At 47.4% G+C, this 16,488-nt stretch overlaps 1 protein-coding gene across 4 annotated transcripts; it reads right to left on the bottom strand.

Annotated features, from left to right (window-relative positions):
- Positions 1-917: 917 nt before the first annotated feature.
- On the bottom strand, positions 918-16,171 carry POGK (pogo transposable element derived with KRAB domain). 4 transcript variants are annotated; one of them, XM_017534064.1, is made up of 7 exons: positions 15,977-16,171; positions 14,538-14,671; positions 8,855-8,981; positions 8,020-8,118; positions 5,595-6,397; positions 4,912-5,540; positions 918-2,769 (listed from the first exon to the last, which is right to left on the bottom strand). In XM_017534064.1, exons 2-6 carry the CDS (start codon positions 14,667-14,669, stop codon positions 4,926-4,928), a joined length of 1,776 nt encoding a protein of 591 aa, XP_017389553.1. In that variant the 5' UTR covers positions 14,670-14,671; positions 15,977-16,171; the 3' UTR covers positions 918-2,769; positions 4,912-4,925. The 4 variants fall into 4 exon arrangements, with proteins under 4 accessions (XP_017389553.1, XP_017389550.1, XP_017389551.1 ...); XM_017534061.1 differs by having other exon boundaries at positions 4,912-6,397; XM_017534062.2 differs by lacking the exon at positions 15,977-16,171 and adding an exon at positions 14,760-14,865 and having other exon boundaries at positions 4,912-6,397.
- Positions 16,172-16,488: the final 317 nt, after the last annotated feature.

Genomic DNA, 16,488 nt, shown 5'->3' with positions numbered 1-16,488 from the left:
GCCTCATGTAGAAAAATAATTATTTTTAATGAGGGAAAAAGCTGTTAGAAACCATATAATTTCAGACTTAGAATAAAAGTTATTTTTTCCTCCAGGAATTTAAGTAATTATCTTTTGGCTGTAGGTGTATCACTGGGCAAAACCAGGTGTGATAAGGCTGGCCGTACTCCAGGCAGGTGGGAGGACTCACTTAGCATGTTCTTTTGTTGTTCTGAATTTATAAAGAAAAAAGCTTTTAGGTTCAGGAGTACAAGTGTGCAGGTTTGTTATGTAGCGCGTTCTTACTACCTTTATCACCCACTCCTCTGATCAGCCAAGCACAAAGTTACTCAAACACTTTTCCTTGCCAATGCCTGAAGTGATGCCCACAGGTAAATGCCTGTGTCCTACTATGCCTTTGACTCATTCCAAAATGCCTGTGGGAGGAAGAGTAAGAGTGAGGAGGCTTAGCTGAGGGGTCAGATTTGGAGTGGCTCAGCATTTAATTCTAATGGGTTAAAAAGGACAACAGGGCCAGATTATTTCTGGAGAATCAACTACTTTATGGGCACTGTAAATTGTTAGGACTAATGTTACTAAAAGCGTACAATTAAGACTTATGGGTTCATACTTTCATTTAAAATTCAGATCCCTTTATGGAATTTCTTTCATGTGACTTTGGTAACGTACCATCGCTGAGAGCATACAAAACATGGCTGAGGAAAAAAGGTATTTATGCCAAACTTCCCCCACTGCACACACTTTCTTCCCTGGGTCTTCACAGATACCCATATTACACTGCATCTCATCAACGCTTTTCAATTCAAAGGTGTAATATTAATATGTTGGTACCAAACTGGATGGAGAATAAGGTGCAGCCAATAGCCTGAATGTAACTGTTCACAATGCTAATAGGTAAAGAAAACCACCATAGCCTATTGTCTTTATTATCAAAGTTTATTGTTGGGGTCAGTTCCTATCTACTAGGGAGTACAACTATGTCTCATTATGTGCTATAGTAATTTTAGGGTAATAGCCATTCTGCAAAATAGTTGTACTGGGGCTCTGTTAGGCATAGATCATAATTAAGTCAGTGGAAGAATGAGCCCAGAGAAACCCTGACAGTAGAGCCATTACTCTAGGAAAGTTCCAGTGCTGTACAACCTGTAAGGCATCATCGCTCAGGTGATGATGAGACTCACGGAGGTGTTGGAGTAAAACAGGAATTGAACCCATTTTCTACTCTTCTTGGCAGGATAACTATGGCTCCAAGGCAGGAACCCAAAATAAGCTCTTGTAAAATCTTTCAAGTTCCCAAAGCAAGAGAAATAAGACATAAAGAAGAAACAGCCAGTAATTAGGACAGTAGATGAAAAATTAGGTGGAACTGGAGGGAATGGAAACTTCTGGAATGCAAAGTAGCTGGGTTTAGATGCCATTTGAGATGACCAAGAATACAGTACAGGAAAAAGCAAATGGGGAAACAATTAAAATATTGACAGTTTTTTTCAGATACTAGAGATTAAGTAAAATTTCCCCCTAAGGGGAAAACTGGTTTAAAAGGATCAGAAAAGTGAATCAGTAACAGGAAAATGAGTACCTGAGTAGAAATAGGTGTTTCAAGATGCCAAGAACAGTTTATTATACAGGTGAGCTGAGTCTACAGGAAGCAAAAGTGGTTATGGCAGCCTGTTTCCAGATTTGACATTGGAATGATCATTTCTAGCAATGGCTTTGTCTATGAGGTCCTGGCATATTTTTTGTAGCACAGATCGCTTTTAAAGGAATGTTTTCATAACACTCAAACTTATGTGGGAATGCAAATTACTATAAAAATTCAGTGACCTCCCACCTATTACTGGAGGGCAGGAGATTAGCAAGTCTTGAAAGAGCTGTGGTTAAAGGCCCAAGCCCCCACTGTCCCTGTGATAAAAGTATTAAAGAAATTAACAAAACAAGCAGCAGATGAGTCAATGGGCCTTGTACCATGTAGACAGCAGATAATTTATAGCGACTTCTTCTGCAGGCAGCCTGAGAAACAGAAGAGCTTGCATACGAAATCTTGCCCTATCATTAAATATAATAATGAAAAAAATAGGGCCATCAAATGATACCCTAAAAAAGTCTAGCTGCCAATCACGTTGGGATGATAAATAAAACAGCATAGTTTAACCTATATTTTCCACACTAACCCAGTTTGTCTATAAAAAAGCCATCTGCTGGCACCAGGCCAGTATGTCTTAATTTTGTTGTTATCCTAAGTATCTCATTTTTCCAAAAGGAAATGTGTAAGTAGCAGGTATACATTAAGTGACACATTTCTACAAAGCTTTTTGGAAGTGCTACTTTTGGAAGCATTTTCAAAGGCAGAATAAAACTTTGAGGTTTTCTCCATAGAAGGACACCAGAGTTGTGCCCATGAGTGAGTCCCATGTTGCTGTTGAACAAATTGTCTCTTCTCCAGGAAATACCTTTGTTCATATTTACAGGTTTCTTTTGATGGACAGATGGAGTAGTCTCCAAAACAAGAAATGGGGCAGAAGCAGTTTTGTTTCTGATCACGACTCTGATGAAATGATAGGTCCTAGACTTTTCTGATACCTTATATGGTGTGGGGGAGGGGCTGAGCTGTGTCCTGGGATGGATGTATAGGCTGCTGTCTGGACCCAGGCTGTTAAGAGACCTGTGCCCTTTTCCTGATGTTCCCTGCGCATCCAGTACATCCACACTTTCAGGAATAATCTTCATGAGGATTTTCCTCTCCAGCTGTTTCAATCAGAGTTCCATTTGCTGGAAAACAGAGAGAACCTAAATGAATTAACCCTTGGCTTTTTGGAATAACTTTTAACAAACATAATAAATCTATCAGTCAGATTTCCAAATTGATGACAAGAGGCAGTTTTATGGCCACTTGGTCTCCCAAATCTCTTGTTCACTGTGAATCTGGCTACTCCCATCACTTCCTCAGGAGCTGCACAGAGAACTATGGCCGTCTAGAAGAGCAAAAGCTCATGACCAACATTAGATGCTAACATTCATAGATGTAGCTTAGCATAGCTTTTTCTCCTTCCCTCTTCCGGCAGGTTTTAATCATGTCCCTGAGGTAGTAAGGAGCTTAGGATATTAAAAGTGCACAAAAATGTTATCTAACAAAAAGAGGGCAAAGTAAAAGGTAAATGAGGAAAAGAAGGAAACTCAATGTAATGGTCAGCAGAAAAGGGAGGCTGGATTCATGGGGTTTCTCAAAGCAGGGGGACCACAAGTGGTAAAAGAACCAATTTTGGTGATTTTGAATGTAACAGTAAGAACTTCTCCTTGCTCCATTTAATTCCAGGGATCTCAGAATTACAATGGGATTCAGCAATATGAGTATATTTTCATTTGAGGGCAAGGAAGGAGATGTAAGTCACTCTTTGAAACATCTGGACTTATATAGTTGAAGTGGGTAAAAGAAGGTTCCCATTAACATTTCATTTGGAGAAAAAAGGAAGATGAAAGCACCTAATTATACTTTAAAAGAAAGAAACAAAATGTGTGATGATTGATGATTTCAGGTCCTCTGTAAAAGAGGTGGCTTCTTCCTTCATATAAAACACTGTGTCTGGAGGATCAAGTTAATTTATAATTAGGGAGATAAGAATGAGAAGGTAAATGAACTGTTTGTTCTTTGTGGGTGTCTCCCCCTGCTGTACATGCTCATCTTCTTCCTCTCTGGAGTTGTGGGTGGGTGGGGTCATTTCAGTAGTGTTGTCTTGGTTAGACCTCCATTCCTATTTTCCTTTGGAAGCTGCTCTTCTTCTGTACTCAACCCGGAAAATTCCAGGCTTACTGTCCTCAGCCCTCAAACTTTATTCACTAGAGTCTGTTTTATTTTTTGTTGTTGTTGCTTTAAAGATTCAATTAAAAAATATCTTCAGACATCTGCACTACAGGAAATTATTGTAATAGCCCACGTGAAGGTCATAATGAGACTAAGATGATGTTTTAAAACCCCTGAAGTCCCTAGCGAAAAGCATGCAGAGCTATTATTATTTCCTAGTGGCATACTGTAGCCCACTCCAGGACTGAGACCCGAGGCCCAGAGGACACTGTACTGAAGGTACACTTAGTGCTCTCCCTGTGTCATGGTCCTACAGGCCAGTGAAAGTGAATACAACTGTCCCAGCATGTCAGTTACACATACTGGCCATAAATGTTCAGCATAATTTATAAGCGAAAGAAAAATGTTGGGTTTTCAGACAAAATTTTGTGCAAACCGAACAATGTCAGACTATGCTTCTTTGGGCCCAAATAATTTCTTTCAACTTTACCGCTCTCAGATGTTCTGGCAGCTCATTCTTTGTTAATTTCACCTATTATACAAGTGTTTCTGGGTCCAGGCCACAGAGCAAAATAGACACAAAGTAAATCAAACAACGGAAGTTTCATATAAAGGAGAAAATGCTAATGGTCTGTTATCTATACCAGTAGTCCCCAACTTTTTTGGTACCAGGAACTGCTTTTGTGGAAGACAGTTTTTCCATAGACCCAGGGTGTCGGGGGTAGGAGCATGGTTTTGGGATTAAACTGTTCCACCTCAGATCATCAGACATTAGATTCTCATAAGGAGCGCACAACCTAGATCCCTCACATGTGCAGCTCACAACAGGGTTTGTGCTCCTATGAGAATCTAATGCTGCTGCTCATCTGACAGGAGGCAGAGCTCAGGTGGTATGCTAGCGCACTCACCTCCTGCTACGCAGCCCAGTTCCTGACAGGCCATTGACTGTTATGGTCTGTGGCCTGGGGTTTGGGAACCCCTGATCTATACTACTGGATTGTAGGCTCTAAAGGAACTTAAACACAGAAAAATACTGGAAAGAGAGAAGGTATCTGTAGAACACAAACATGTCAATCAGCAAAGGCACTGTGTATCTACTCCTGAGTAGTTACCTGTCCCTTTCCCTTCAGTTGCCCTCAGCCATGCTTTCGGTGTCACATTCTTTTGGTGGTTCTCCTCCTCCTGGCAACTCACTCTCAATTTCCCATAGGACATCGTCTTCCTCCTCCAAGTTGCTAGAGATATGGCACTTCTTGAACCCTTGGACAATGGACTCACTCGAGATGCTATTCCACGCGACCATGACCCACTCCAGAAAGAGGCCCAGGGGTGGCTTCTTAGCATTCCCCGTTGGGCTCAGCGCCAGGTTTCCAGCCAGAAGCCAGTTGGAGTACTGGGCCCGTACACTGTCATTCAGTGGCTTGTAGACCACGACGTCCAGCACCTGAAGCTGTGAGGTCAGACCCCCTGGGATGATCACCATGTCAGTGTTCATGCTTTCCATGGAGTTCTTCACAGAATCTGTGGCATGGCCCCGGAAGCCATTCAAGATGAGCATCCCTCGCTGCTTAGGCACCGCTCCTGTCCTCCGTCTCCACACCACTTCCAACCAGTCCTGCATCAAGTCTTCAGTCATCCACCCATACCGGTGGCAGCGGATTTCCATCCCACTGGGAAACTTCCCTGGGGGGATATACGTTCCCCTCAAAATGATGTATGGAGGTAACTTCCTCCCATCAGCCAAGACACCAAGCATTGCTGTGATTTTCAGTTTTTCCCTGCCTGGTGTCTTGACCAAGACAGGCTTTTCGCCCTGGTTATCAACAGTTACCCGTGATGGCACCTCTAAACAAATGGGCGTCTCATCTGCATTCCCCATCTGAGCTACCTCATAGTCATGTGCCCTGCGCAAAGCCAGGACACTGCGCTGGTAGGTGACGAGTTTCTCAGTCAGGTCTTCCGGCAGGTGCTGGGGCACAGGCACTTTATGCCTCAGAGACAGGTCATACCTTCTCATCATTCTTCGACACCAACCCAAGCTTGCCTTGAACCCTTTCTCTGGAATGTTCATTTCCTGGGCGATTTCAAGAGCTTTCAGCTGCATCGCCTCCCGGGTGATGGGGTCCCCTTTGGCCTGCATGTATCTGACATATTCGGCCACACGTTGGTCCACCAGAGCAAACCTCCCATTCTTCGGGCCTCGGAATGCCCGCCGCATGGCATGGGCGTTTTGAAGCTGTGGCTTCACTTTGCGCCAGTCTCGAACGTTTTTTTCCAGTACTCCGAACTGCTTGGCAGCCTGGCAGTTGTTGGTGCTCTCAGCATATTCCACCACCATCAGCTTGAACCCTGCGTCATAACTGCGGCGCATGCCCCGGCTGAACTGAAACTTCCCAGCTATGTCGTCAGCTGAGAGGTCATACCCTGGGAAGCCCATGGCCATGTAGAAGGGGTACCCCTCACTCCACTCGGGCAGCTCTGTGATATCCCGAGGCAGACGGAGGCCAAAGCTGTCAAAGTGCTGAGGCTGAGGAAAGTGGGAGGTAGCATTCATTGGGCTTGGCCAGTCTGGAGGCTTGATGTCAGATTCTTCATTTTCTGGGAGACAAATAGGGAAGGGCAAAAATAATGCCAATAAGTAAAATGGCTTATACCCTGATTTTTAGGGGTTGAAATGACAAGAATACCCTAATTGATGTTCACCAAAAATAGTAACTTCAATAACAGGTAACATTGCCTAAGTCCTTATCCATATGCCAATTTATATGAACTGCCCACATCCAGTTCTCTCAGTAACTGTAAGTTACTGTTCCTTCTTTGCTACGGAGGTTACTTAATACAGCAAGGTAGCCAAGCCAGAAAATGGCAGAGCGGGGAATTGAACATAGGCACCAAGCTTGGACCAAATAATCTGGGGGCCATGTTTGTGCCAAAATACTCTTTATGTGAATGAGAAGCCAAATGTAAACCATACTACCATATAATATTACAGAGATACTTCATGGCCTGAATCATATCCCTTTTGAACCAAGAAAACCTATTGCAAAAACCATACTTAGCAAAGTAAGGCTTATGAGGCAGATAATTAGTTCTTGCACATTAATGGTAGAACTGGGTTTCACTTTATATTTAGAAGGTGGTCACAGAGACCAGGCACAGTGGCTCATGTCTATAATCCCAGCACTTTGGGAAGCCAAGGTGGGCAGACTACAAGGTTAAGAGATTGAGATCATCCTAGCCAACATAGTAGCCCATCCCTACTAAAAATATAAAAATTATTTGGGTGTGGTGGTGCGCGCCTGTAGTCTCAGCTACTTGGGAAGCTGAAGCAGAAGAGTCACTTGAACCCAGGAAGTGGAGGTTACAGTGAGCCGAGATCGCACCACTGCACTCAAGCCTGGCGACAGAGCAAGACTGTCTCAAAAAAACAAAAAAAAAGAAGGTGGTCACAGAAATTGAACATGATTTGGGGAAATTACCCCATTACCCCATCTCACCCAAACTAACTAAAATGCCATCAGTTGTAGGATGCATCATTACGTGTCATTAGGAAAGAAAACACTACTAATTAAGCTATGACATGTCATTGATTTTAAGAGGCATTCTCAATTTCAGAGACAGTAAAGCAATGGGGAAAAAACATGTCTTATAGTTAGTGAAATACGGCATTTTAAACTCTTACTTCTGGAGAAAAGACAAAACTATTCCAGCCATCTGGAAGCAATGCTATATTCATTCAACTGCAGCCACACTAACCATTTTTCTTGATAAAGGACTAGGTACTTCTTAAGATACATTTGCTCAAATGTATTGCTATTGCTTTTTCTATCCAATATGAAATGGACAGGAAGCCGGGTAACTCAGGAAGCGTGCTTCCTCTCACTATTCTTTGTTTGCAGAGGTGCATGGTATGCTACTGAGGTAGCCCTGTTCAGCCACAAGGTGCACTGGACCAAACGCCGCACAAGCTCATTTCCCTTAATCCACATAGGTCATACATCGAGTCTTGTTACTCAGAGCTGACAGAGGAAGAATGGAAGCTCTGAGGTAAAAGCAGTTGCCTAAGGTCACACATTTAGCACTTCTAGAGAGATATTTTAAAACTCCAAAGCCCATAATCCTTCTATCTCACTCTTAAATACCCCATGGAATGGCCACTGAAAGTCCCACTTCACAGTGTTCCCAGCGGGATGGACGCTGAATGGATTTACTTGTAGTACCTGCAGAGGTGCCTCCTTGCAGTTGCCACTCGTCAGAATTCTGAGACTCCTCCTCCCCTTCCAACCGGGTGATCATGTCTGGCTTAGGGAATGGGAATTCTGTTTATAGGAAATAAAATAGGTAACAGCTGCGTGTTACTGTCCTGGAGCACTACCAGAATGAGTAGTATACTTAGGAACCACTCTCCCCTTCTTTGTGAAAACAAGGGGAAAAGGCTCAGGGATACTTAAAAAAAAAAAGATAATGGAAAATAGATCTGTCCAAGGAAATGGATGGATCTCTCCTAATGAGGGATGGTATTGGCACCAACAATAAAAGAACTGCATTTAGAAGGGAAGAGAAGGAATGTAGCTGCTGATCCAATGATTTGGTACCTGTATGAGCAAACGGGAAATCTCTTCAAATGGGTACATTCTGCTGATAAAATGGATGATATCAATTTGGGGTGGGGACTGGGGAGAGGAGTCTTTGCGAGTGTATGTCCCCAAGCTTCTGAGGCTGACAGGATAACAAGGCCTGCCTTCCCTCCTAAGGAACAGTGAGGCACAGGCCCAGATCCATGGGGACATTTCTAAGGTCATATGGTTTTTTCCTTAAAATGCGAATGCCTGGGATGAATGAGGGCAGTTCTGAGGCAGCTCGGGTTGCTGAGTAGGACAGCACAATATTTATATACTGCCCAAACAAAAAACTGGAAATTAAATGGGGGTAGACATTGAGGGGGCAGAGCCTAAGTGCAGGAGAGAGGGATGTTGGCTATACCAGAGAAGAGAGTCATGTAAACAGTTCTCTGGGCTCAGAGCTTCCAGGAGACAAAGGAAAGCAAAGCTTTACCCAGGGACAGGACGGTTTCATAATTCATCCTCATGACTTCCCGGTACAGGGCCTTTTGCTGCTCCGTCAAAACTTCCCACTCCTCATCGGAAAAATATATGGCCACCTCATCAAACAGGGCTGGTACCTGGAAGAGTGAACAGCCCTTTCTCAATGATCAACAGCCACATGCACGCAGACAGACTTTCAGACCAGACAGGACCTTACAGACAGCCTGGCACAGCCCATCCTCACAGGTCAGGTAAGGGACCCTGACCCAGGGGAAAACAGACTGTCCACATTCATACAGCTGCAGGAGGCCAACGAGGGCAAGAGCACAGTCCTGTGCCCACCACAGCGGCTGCCACCCTGTTTGGATAAGGTAAGCAGCACCTTGAGAAGAAAACTAACTCCCTACCATGATCACTGGCTGGGGGACACTGGGACATTGTACCCTCATGTGCTGCAGTGAGAGCTGCTCACGGCTCACTTCTGACCCACCCACACCCAGATAAAGTGTCTCACCAACACACTCACTCCCAATTGCCTTGGCTCGGGGCGGGGTGACTTGGGTTTGTAAATCTGAATAGGATCACTGCCCTCCATGGGATCTTTGTGGTTTTCCAGGGCACTGCATTTCCAAGGATACTAACCAAAGTGTTAGACTTGGAACCCAAAGCTACAGGGAGGAACCCTACTTGGCCTTTCAGATCCACAAGAGCATCAAGAGGAAGAAAGAAGGGCTAATTAGAGCTTAATGTATGTAATGAGATTCCAGAGCAAATTCATTCGCTTTGATCCTAGACCAGGTGGGCAGAAGCCCAAAGTCTGTGTCTCCCCTTCCTGTTCCTCTGCTTCCCAGCCCCAGCACAAGGGGACTCCTCACTAGCCCAGGGCAGCCAAGCCACCCAAACCAACCTCCCCTCTTTGTTTTTCACTGTATTTTTTTGTTCAGTCATTAAAAACCCTACTCCAAAGCTCATCCTATTTAGTGATAAGGCGGCACTGGACAGCTTGTTTCAGGCTGGTTATTTTGTATTCTTGCCTTCAAAGCTATTTTCCAAAGCTGTATCTTGGGTCTGAGTGATTATGATGTTGTTTTTCCTCAGTGTAGAAAATTAGTGTCCTTATACTATATAGACTGCAGCCACTTCAGGGGTCAGGCCATCAGTCACATGCATTGGCATTTCCTCCCTGACCCATGGAAGCCCCCTTGTTCTCTTCCTACTTCCACAGCACCTCACATGTAGGAAGCACATACTAGGAAAGTATGTGCCCTGTGACTGCTTCATTTATTAATTTGTTCCCCACAACGGGCCTGTGGAGAAACAGATACCTCTATTTTTTTTTTCCTTTGACACAGAGTCTTGCTCTGTTGCCCAGGCTGGAGTGCAGTGGCACGATCTTGGCTCACTGCAACCTCTGCCTCCCGGGTTCAAGCAATTCTCCTGCCTCACCCTCCCCAATAGCTGGGATTACAGGTGCATGCCACCACACCTGGCTCATTTTTGTATTTTTAGTAGAGACAAGGTTTTACCATGTTGGCCAGGCTGGTCTTGAATTCCCGACCTCAGGTGATCCACCCACCTTGGCCTCCCAAAGTGCTGGGATTACAGGTGTGAGCTACTGTGCCCTATTTAATCAAATAGATTAAAATGATTCTATTAAATCAAATAGAATATGGGCTCAGAGAGGTCTCATTTCCAGTCTAACATCATAGGCAATAAATGGCAGGGTTGCATTTTGGATCCAGCACTGCCTAACCCCAAGGCTCCAGCAATATCGAGCACAGCTGTCTCCTGATGACTAACCCTCAACTCTCCGTAGCTCTGTGCTCCACTTGTACTCAGCTGTGTATCGTTCCCTGAACAACCATTCCCTGATGCCCCCATACCATGGCCCATAATCTCCCCCACCCTTGAAGGACCTCCCCTTTCTTGGTCTGGCTAACATCCACCCATCTTCCAGGACTCAGCCCAAACGCCCTGCTCCCCAGGAAGCCTGCTCTGTACCGTGCTGTGAACACACCCACATGTCCCTGTGGTGCCCTGGGCTCCACGCTCCCGGGGCACTCGTCACACTGTAGAATTCTTTTGGTGGACTTGTCTGCTCCTTCCACTAGGATCTGAGCTCACTGAACCTTTTTGCTTCCCTAAGCCTAGGACACTTCCTCTAGCTAGTAGTCACTGAAAAACGTGTTTTTGAATATACAATCTAGGAAAATCTCTGGATTTCCCTTCTCTTGTTCCACTTGGAACTGTTTCAAAGAATCATTAAATTTTATCTGTCACAAAACCAAGCCAACTCTTTGGAGTAAGAATGGACAAAAATCCCTAAGTGTGAAATACGAGGAGGTAAAACGGATTCGTCTCCAGGCTTTCCTCAGACTTCCTCGCCCTGGAAAGCCAGTCAGCCTAGGAATTTTCCACCCCACTCCTTTCCCACTTCCCAGGCTTTTAAAGAACTCTCCCTTTGGCCTTTTTTTCTCCCTGGGAAGTCCCAGATCCAGGCCATACCTATTTATAGTCCCCTTCCCTTTGCTGATAAAATGGGAGCAGGACTGGCTATGCCTGTCATTTCAGAGGGCTATCAATACTCTTAGCGGGGGTAACACATTCTAGGTCTGATAAAAAACATCAGGTACCAGGAGCCCTGAAGCTGCAAGAAGGCTGGGGGGCTGGTGCAGGATTCATCTCCTCCTATTGATGACTGAGCCATGGAGGATCTTCAAACAAGCCCACATTATGCTCCAGAGGCACAGTGCAGTGGCTTAGAAATTCTCCTCACAGCAAGCCTCTGTGAGAATGGAGCGATCCCTTCAGCAAGGCCCTGCTGCGCAGGCCTTCCCTCGCTCCACAGAGGCCTTTTATCTGGCCAAACACAGCAGAAGGTAAACAGGGCCGGCCCTGGGCAAAACTGAGAAGTCAGGCAGTCTGCGTACCACCTCCAGACACCCCTTCTTGGCCTTGCAGGTAGGAGCCCTCCATCCCTGCCATCCTTCCTTTCCTCAGAAGATCAAGGACTCACTGGTAAGTGTTCTTCCTCCAGCTTGTGTGCACTGCCTTGCTCTGCTCAGGAAGCTGGCATTCCAACGCTGTCTCCAAGGGTAAATGTTGTAAAGTGCTTACACATTGCACAGCCTCACTAAAGCCTTGCAGCCACCCAGCAAAGACGTGGGATCCCAGGGGAGTGAGTCTGTACTGACCCACTGATGGCGTGCCTGCTATGTGCCAAGCACTGTATGGGACACTCAATCATCTATTCTCTCATTTAATCCTCTAAACTAGGGACATGGGGATCACTACCTCACTTTTATGGGTAAGGAAACAGTGGTTAAGTAACTTGTCCAAGGTCACAGAGATAGAAAGTCTGATGCCAAAACTAGGCTTTCTTGGCAGGCCACTCAGGCCTTAGCATAGTGGCTGTAGAGAGCCTGAGGCCTCCCTTAGAAAGACGGGCTAAGGCCTCATTCCACAGAGCTAAGGAGAAAGTTCCAACTTGACGGCGCAGCACTCCACGTCCTCCTGGCTGGCTCTGGCCCCTGGCCCGGCCTCCTCCTATGCCTGATGCCCTTCCACTCTCTGCTGTGAGTTTCAGGTTCCAGCTCCAGGGGAGCTGCTCCTAACTGCACACAAGCGCCTTTCCCCGTGCTTCTGCCTGTGCTGTCCTCTTGCCTGAAGCGCAACCCACTCCCTTCCCTCGGCTGATTCCATCATGACTAAGACTCAGTTCAAAGTACATTCTTCCTTTTTTTTACTTGAAATTGTATTTCTATTTCAATCCTATAAAATTTTATCCTACTATATATTATAGTTCTTATACTTGAAAAGCTCTCACTGATCACCCTAACATAATTCTCTATAACCAAAATACATATTTTAAAAATAGATTCTTTTCTTCTAATTTAATGCTCTAGAGCAGGGTTTCTCAATCTCAGCACAACTGACATTTTGGGCCAGTTAATTCTTTGTTGTGTGCATGTGTGTGAGTGGGGCATCCTGTGCATCGCAGATGTCTAGCGGCACCCCTGGCTTCTACCCACTAGATGCCAGGAGGATCTCCCAGTCCCCAATGCCCCCCCGACTCAGTCAGACAACCAAAAAGTATTTCCAGATATTGCCAAATATCCAGGGGTGGGAGAAGGAGTAGTGTTTCCAGATGTTGCCAAATGTCCAGGGGTCGGGACAAAATTGCTCATTGCTCAAGATTAGGCCTCGTCCAGGAAGCCCCAGGTTCTCGGCCTGAATGAGGCATCTCCCCACCGGCTCCTGGCGCATCTTTGCAGACTTCCACCACTGCACTCTGCACACTGTGCTTATTGTTACTTATGTTTACTTCCCTGCCTTGCTCACAAGACTAGAAATTCCATCAAGAAAAAAACCTCTTTTTACACCCAGCACTGTGTTTGGTAACTGTGGATGGATGGCCAATTGCCTGGAGGCTACAAGTGCCCAATCCCCAGCACCAGCCAGCTGCTGGCCTCCCTCCTCCAGCTCCTCTGGTTACTTCCTTCTTTCCCCACTCAAACATTGTTTGTCTTCATCTTGCTCCTTCCTCACTGTCCCAACGCATTCACTTTCATTGCACCTGTTCTCCAAGGCTGTCCATTTAGATGTTCTGGGCTCACCATTTTAGCCTCAAAGCCCTGAGTTTCGACTGCCTTGGGGTTTTGTTCCAGGCTAAATGGACCTGACACCTGCTTAAATCAGAATTGGCAAGAAGGATGTAGTGGGCAAAGAACACTGCTAAGACAAAGGCAGTGCAGCGTCCAAAGCTAGACTGGCAAACCCAGAGCCTGTGGCTGCACTGCTTTTTTTTTGTCAAATTAAGGTATCGCATACATGTGGTAAAATGCATTATTTTAAAGGGTACAGCTCAGGAGACCTGTTTTGAAGAACAAATGTCAGTGTACACGTGTATCCTTGGGGTAAAGCAGATAGTCTTTCTGCATCCCAGTTCCATCATGTGGTAGGGAACAATTTAGAAGTGCCATGCTTCTATAGATAGAGACTTTTTATGGAAGCAAAGGATACTATGTATACTGACAGTATTTATACGCAATAGAAAATAAGCAGAGAAAAGTAATGTCAATTTGTTGCTTATTTAAAATGCTTAGTCTTCATGCCTAATTTCCAAGAAGTCCAGTAACTACTGTGAATAACTATCTGTAACCATAAATATCTACTGCATTTGCATATGTATAAACTGACCTCTATCACACTATTCTGTGTGTGTATCCGAAATCTCCATATTCCCTGCTGCCCACCATTTCAATCCAGGCCAGCTGGATACCAGCTCTCCTGTGTGAACTGTGATAAGAGGTGCTCACACAGAACCAACCAGCCTAACCTCTCATGTCAACCCAATGATTCGAGTCTTATTTAAAATGGTTCCCTTCAACCAGCACTAAGTCAGCAAACATCTGCTTCGTGCCTACAACGTGCCTGGCATCAAACACAGTGCAGGAGAAGTGGCTGAATGAGAGAGACAAGGTCTTGGCTTCTAGGACTTCCAATCGAATGATGGCAAGCTACATGGCTGAGGGACTGCTTCCATAACCACCGCCTCCATTCTTTGCACTGCCTTTTAAAGCCACAGGGCTGATTTCTCAGGAATGCAGACACACCGGGCTGGGCTATTTTTACTTCCCTGGCTCTCAGGCCTGCTACTGCTGGCTGTGTGGACTCCACACCTTCTTACTTACCCATCCGCCCTCAGAGCAGATTCGGACTTTCTGCATGACAACCGGGCCGTCCTCCAGTTCCCGGCTCTGAATCTCTTCTTCCTCTTCCTCTTCTTTCAGGGTCAAATTGAGAGGGTAGGCTGCAGACTCCATCTCTGCAGATAAGATTCAGGTTCAGAAAAACCAGGTGTCACTGCAACGTTCCCAAAGCCTATGATGGTGGAGGCTGAACTACATACTAACCTCTTTAGCCCCAAGCACTGTGACCGCTGGAGGGAGGTAAGGGAACAGAGTCGGCCAGGAAGCTACAGGGTGTCATGTTTAATTATGATAAGAGAGGCTATGGGTAGATAATGTCTCTGGCTGCCTTCAAATATTTAAAAAGCTATCTGGGGAAGAGAACCCAGACTGGTTTGTAGAGACTGGAGGGCAGAATTGAGGCCAGCCAGTGGGTAAATATTCCACTACAAGGTTTTAAGCTGTGAGAAAGGCAGTACTTTCTCACTGCCAGTCCCACCCAGGGGAAAGGTGCTGATGTCCTATCAGTGAAGGTGTCTGAACACAGATTGGATTGGGTGCTAGAAGCCAGTTAAGCATGGGCGGAGTGGTTGCCTCCGTAGGCCTCTCACCTGGATTTTCCAAATTGAAAGCAGAAAATGGGGTCATTCTACCTTAAGGGACTTTGCAAACCCAGGAGTCAGTGAAACATAGTGAGAGCTATGCCTGGATACCCAAAAAGATGCAGAAATCTGCTGGGGCCCACCCTAACGGGGAAATGATCCATTGCCTCTGGGATGCAAATTCTCTATTCGCTGACTCTTGGCCAGTACAAAGGGCCGCGCTCCTGCCCTCTACAGGCACAGGCAATTCCTAAGTGCAGAGTGCGGGTGCATCTTAAGGGCCGCATCTTCTAGGACTTCCAAAGAAAAGATCCCTCTGGAGTTCAAAGTCGGTTCTTTCGATAATTCCAAAAAAGATGGGCGAACACGGCATGGATAGGTCTAGGCTTCAGATGCCTTAAGCAGCTGGGGCCCGAACTTGGCCGCGGCCTCCCCGCCGGCTCCCGGGCAGAGGTGGGAGGGGCCGCCGCCCCGCACGAAGGTGCCGCAACCAGGGCCGCCGCCCGCCCTGCCCAGCCTGCGCCACCGCCGCCGCGCCCCGGGGCGCGCTCGGATTTCTCCAGCCATCTTGTCCCATTTCCCTTTCTCCGCGGCCCCGCGCCGGCAGCGCTCCCGCCGCCCCCTCCGCCCGGCCCGCCTCCCGGCCGGGCCCCCTCCCAGCCCCAGCGCACCTGCCGGGCGGCGAGAGCCGGCGCCGCCCGCCTCCCCCGGCGGGCCCACAACAAAGGCGGCGGCGGCGGCGCAGCCTCGGCGTCCCCGCCCCCGCCGCGGCCCAGCCGCCCGGGACCCGGGGGAGGGGCCGCGCCGCCGCCGCCCCCGCCCCCGCCCGCGCGCACTCACCGCCGGGCCCAGCGGCCGGGGCGCGGGGTGGGGACGCGAGGGCTCCGGCCCGGCTGTCACAGCGCCATCCTTTCCGCCTCTCCGGCCTCCCGTGCGCGCGGCCCCTCGGGAGGGAGCGGGGAGGACACGTGGTGGGAGGAGGGAAGGTCCGGCCCGGAGCTGAGGGTGTTGGGAGGCGAGGGGAGGAGCGCGGCTGATGTCAGCAGGCCTCGGTTGCGCCGGGGGACGGCGCCCGCGCTAGCTCCGGGGCCCTCCTCCCGGCGCGGCTTCCGGCCGGTTCGCGCACCGCCCGGGCAGTCCCTGGCGGGCCTGGGCAGCAGTGCCCTTGGCCTTCTCCTGCCCCGCCCGCTGCAGGCCGCTTCCAGTGCCGCGTGTGACCTCGGCGTGGACGAGGCAGGAAGAGCCCGGATTGATTTTAACCGAGCGTAGCGTGGGCGCACAGTTCCATGTGCTCACTTGCAGTCACCAGCGGGTGCACTTGCTTGGATGAGCTCTACAGGCGCTCTCGCTGC

This window comes from Cebus imitator, unplaced genomic scaffold (genome assembly GCF_001604975.1).
Source record: "Cebus imitator isolate Cc_AM_T3 unplaced genomic scaffold, Cebus_imitator-1.0 Scaffold84, whole genome shotgun sequence".
NCBI classification, from domain to species: Eukaryota; Metazoa; Chordata; class Mammalia; order Primates; family Cebidae; genus Cebus; species Cebus imitator.
Note: the sequence above shows the minus strand (reverse complement) of the source record. Positions and strands in the feature narration are given on the sequence as shown.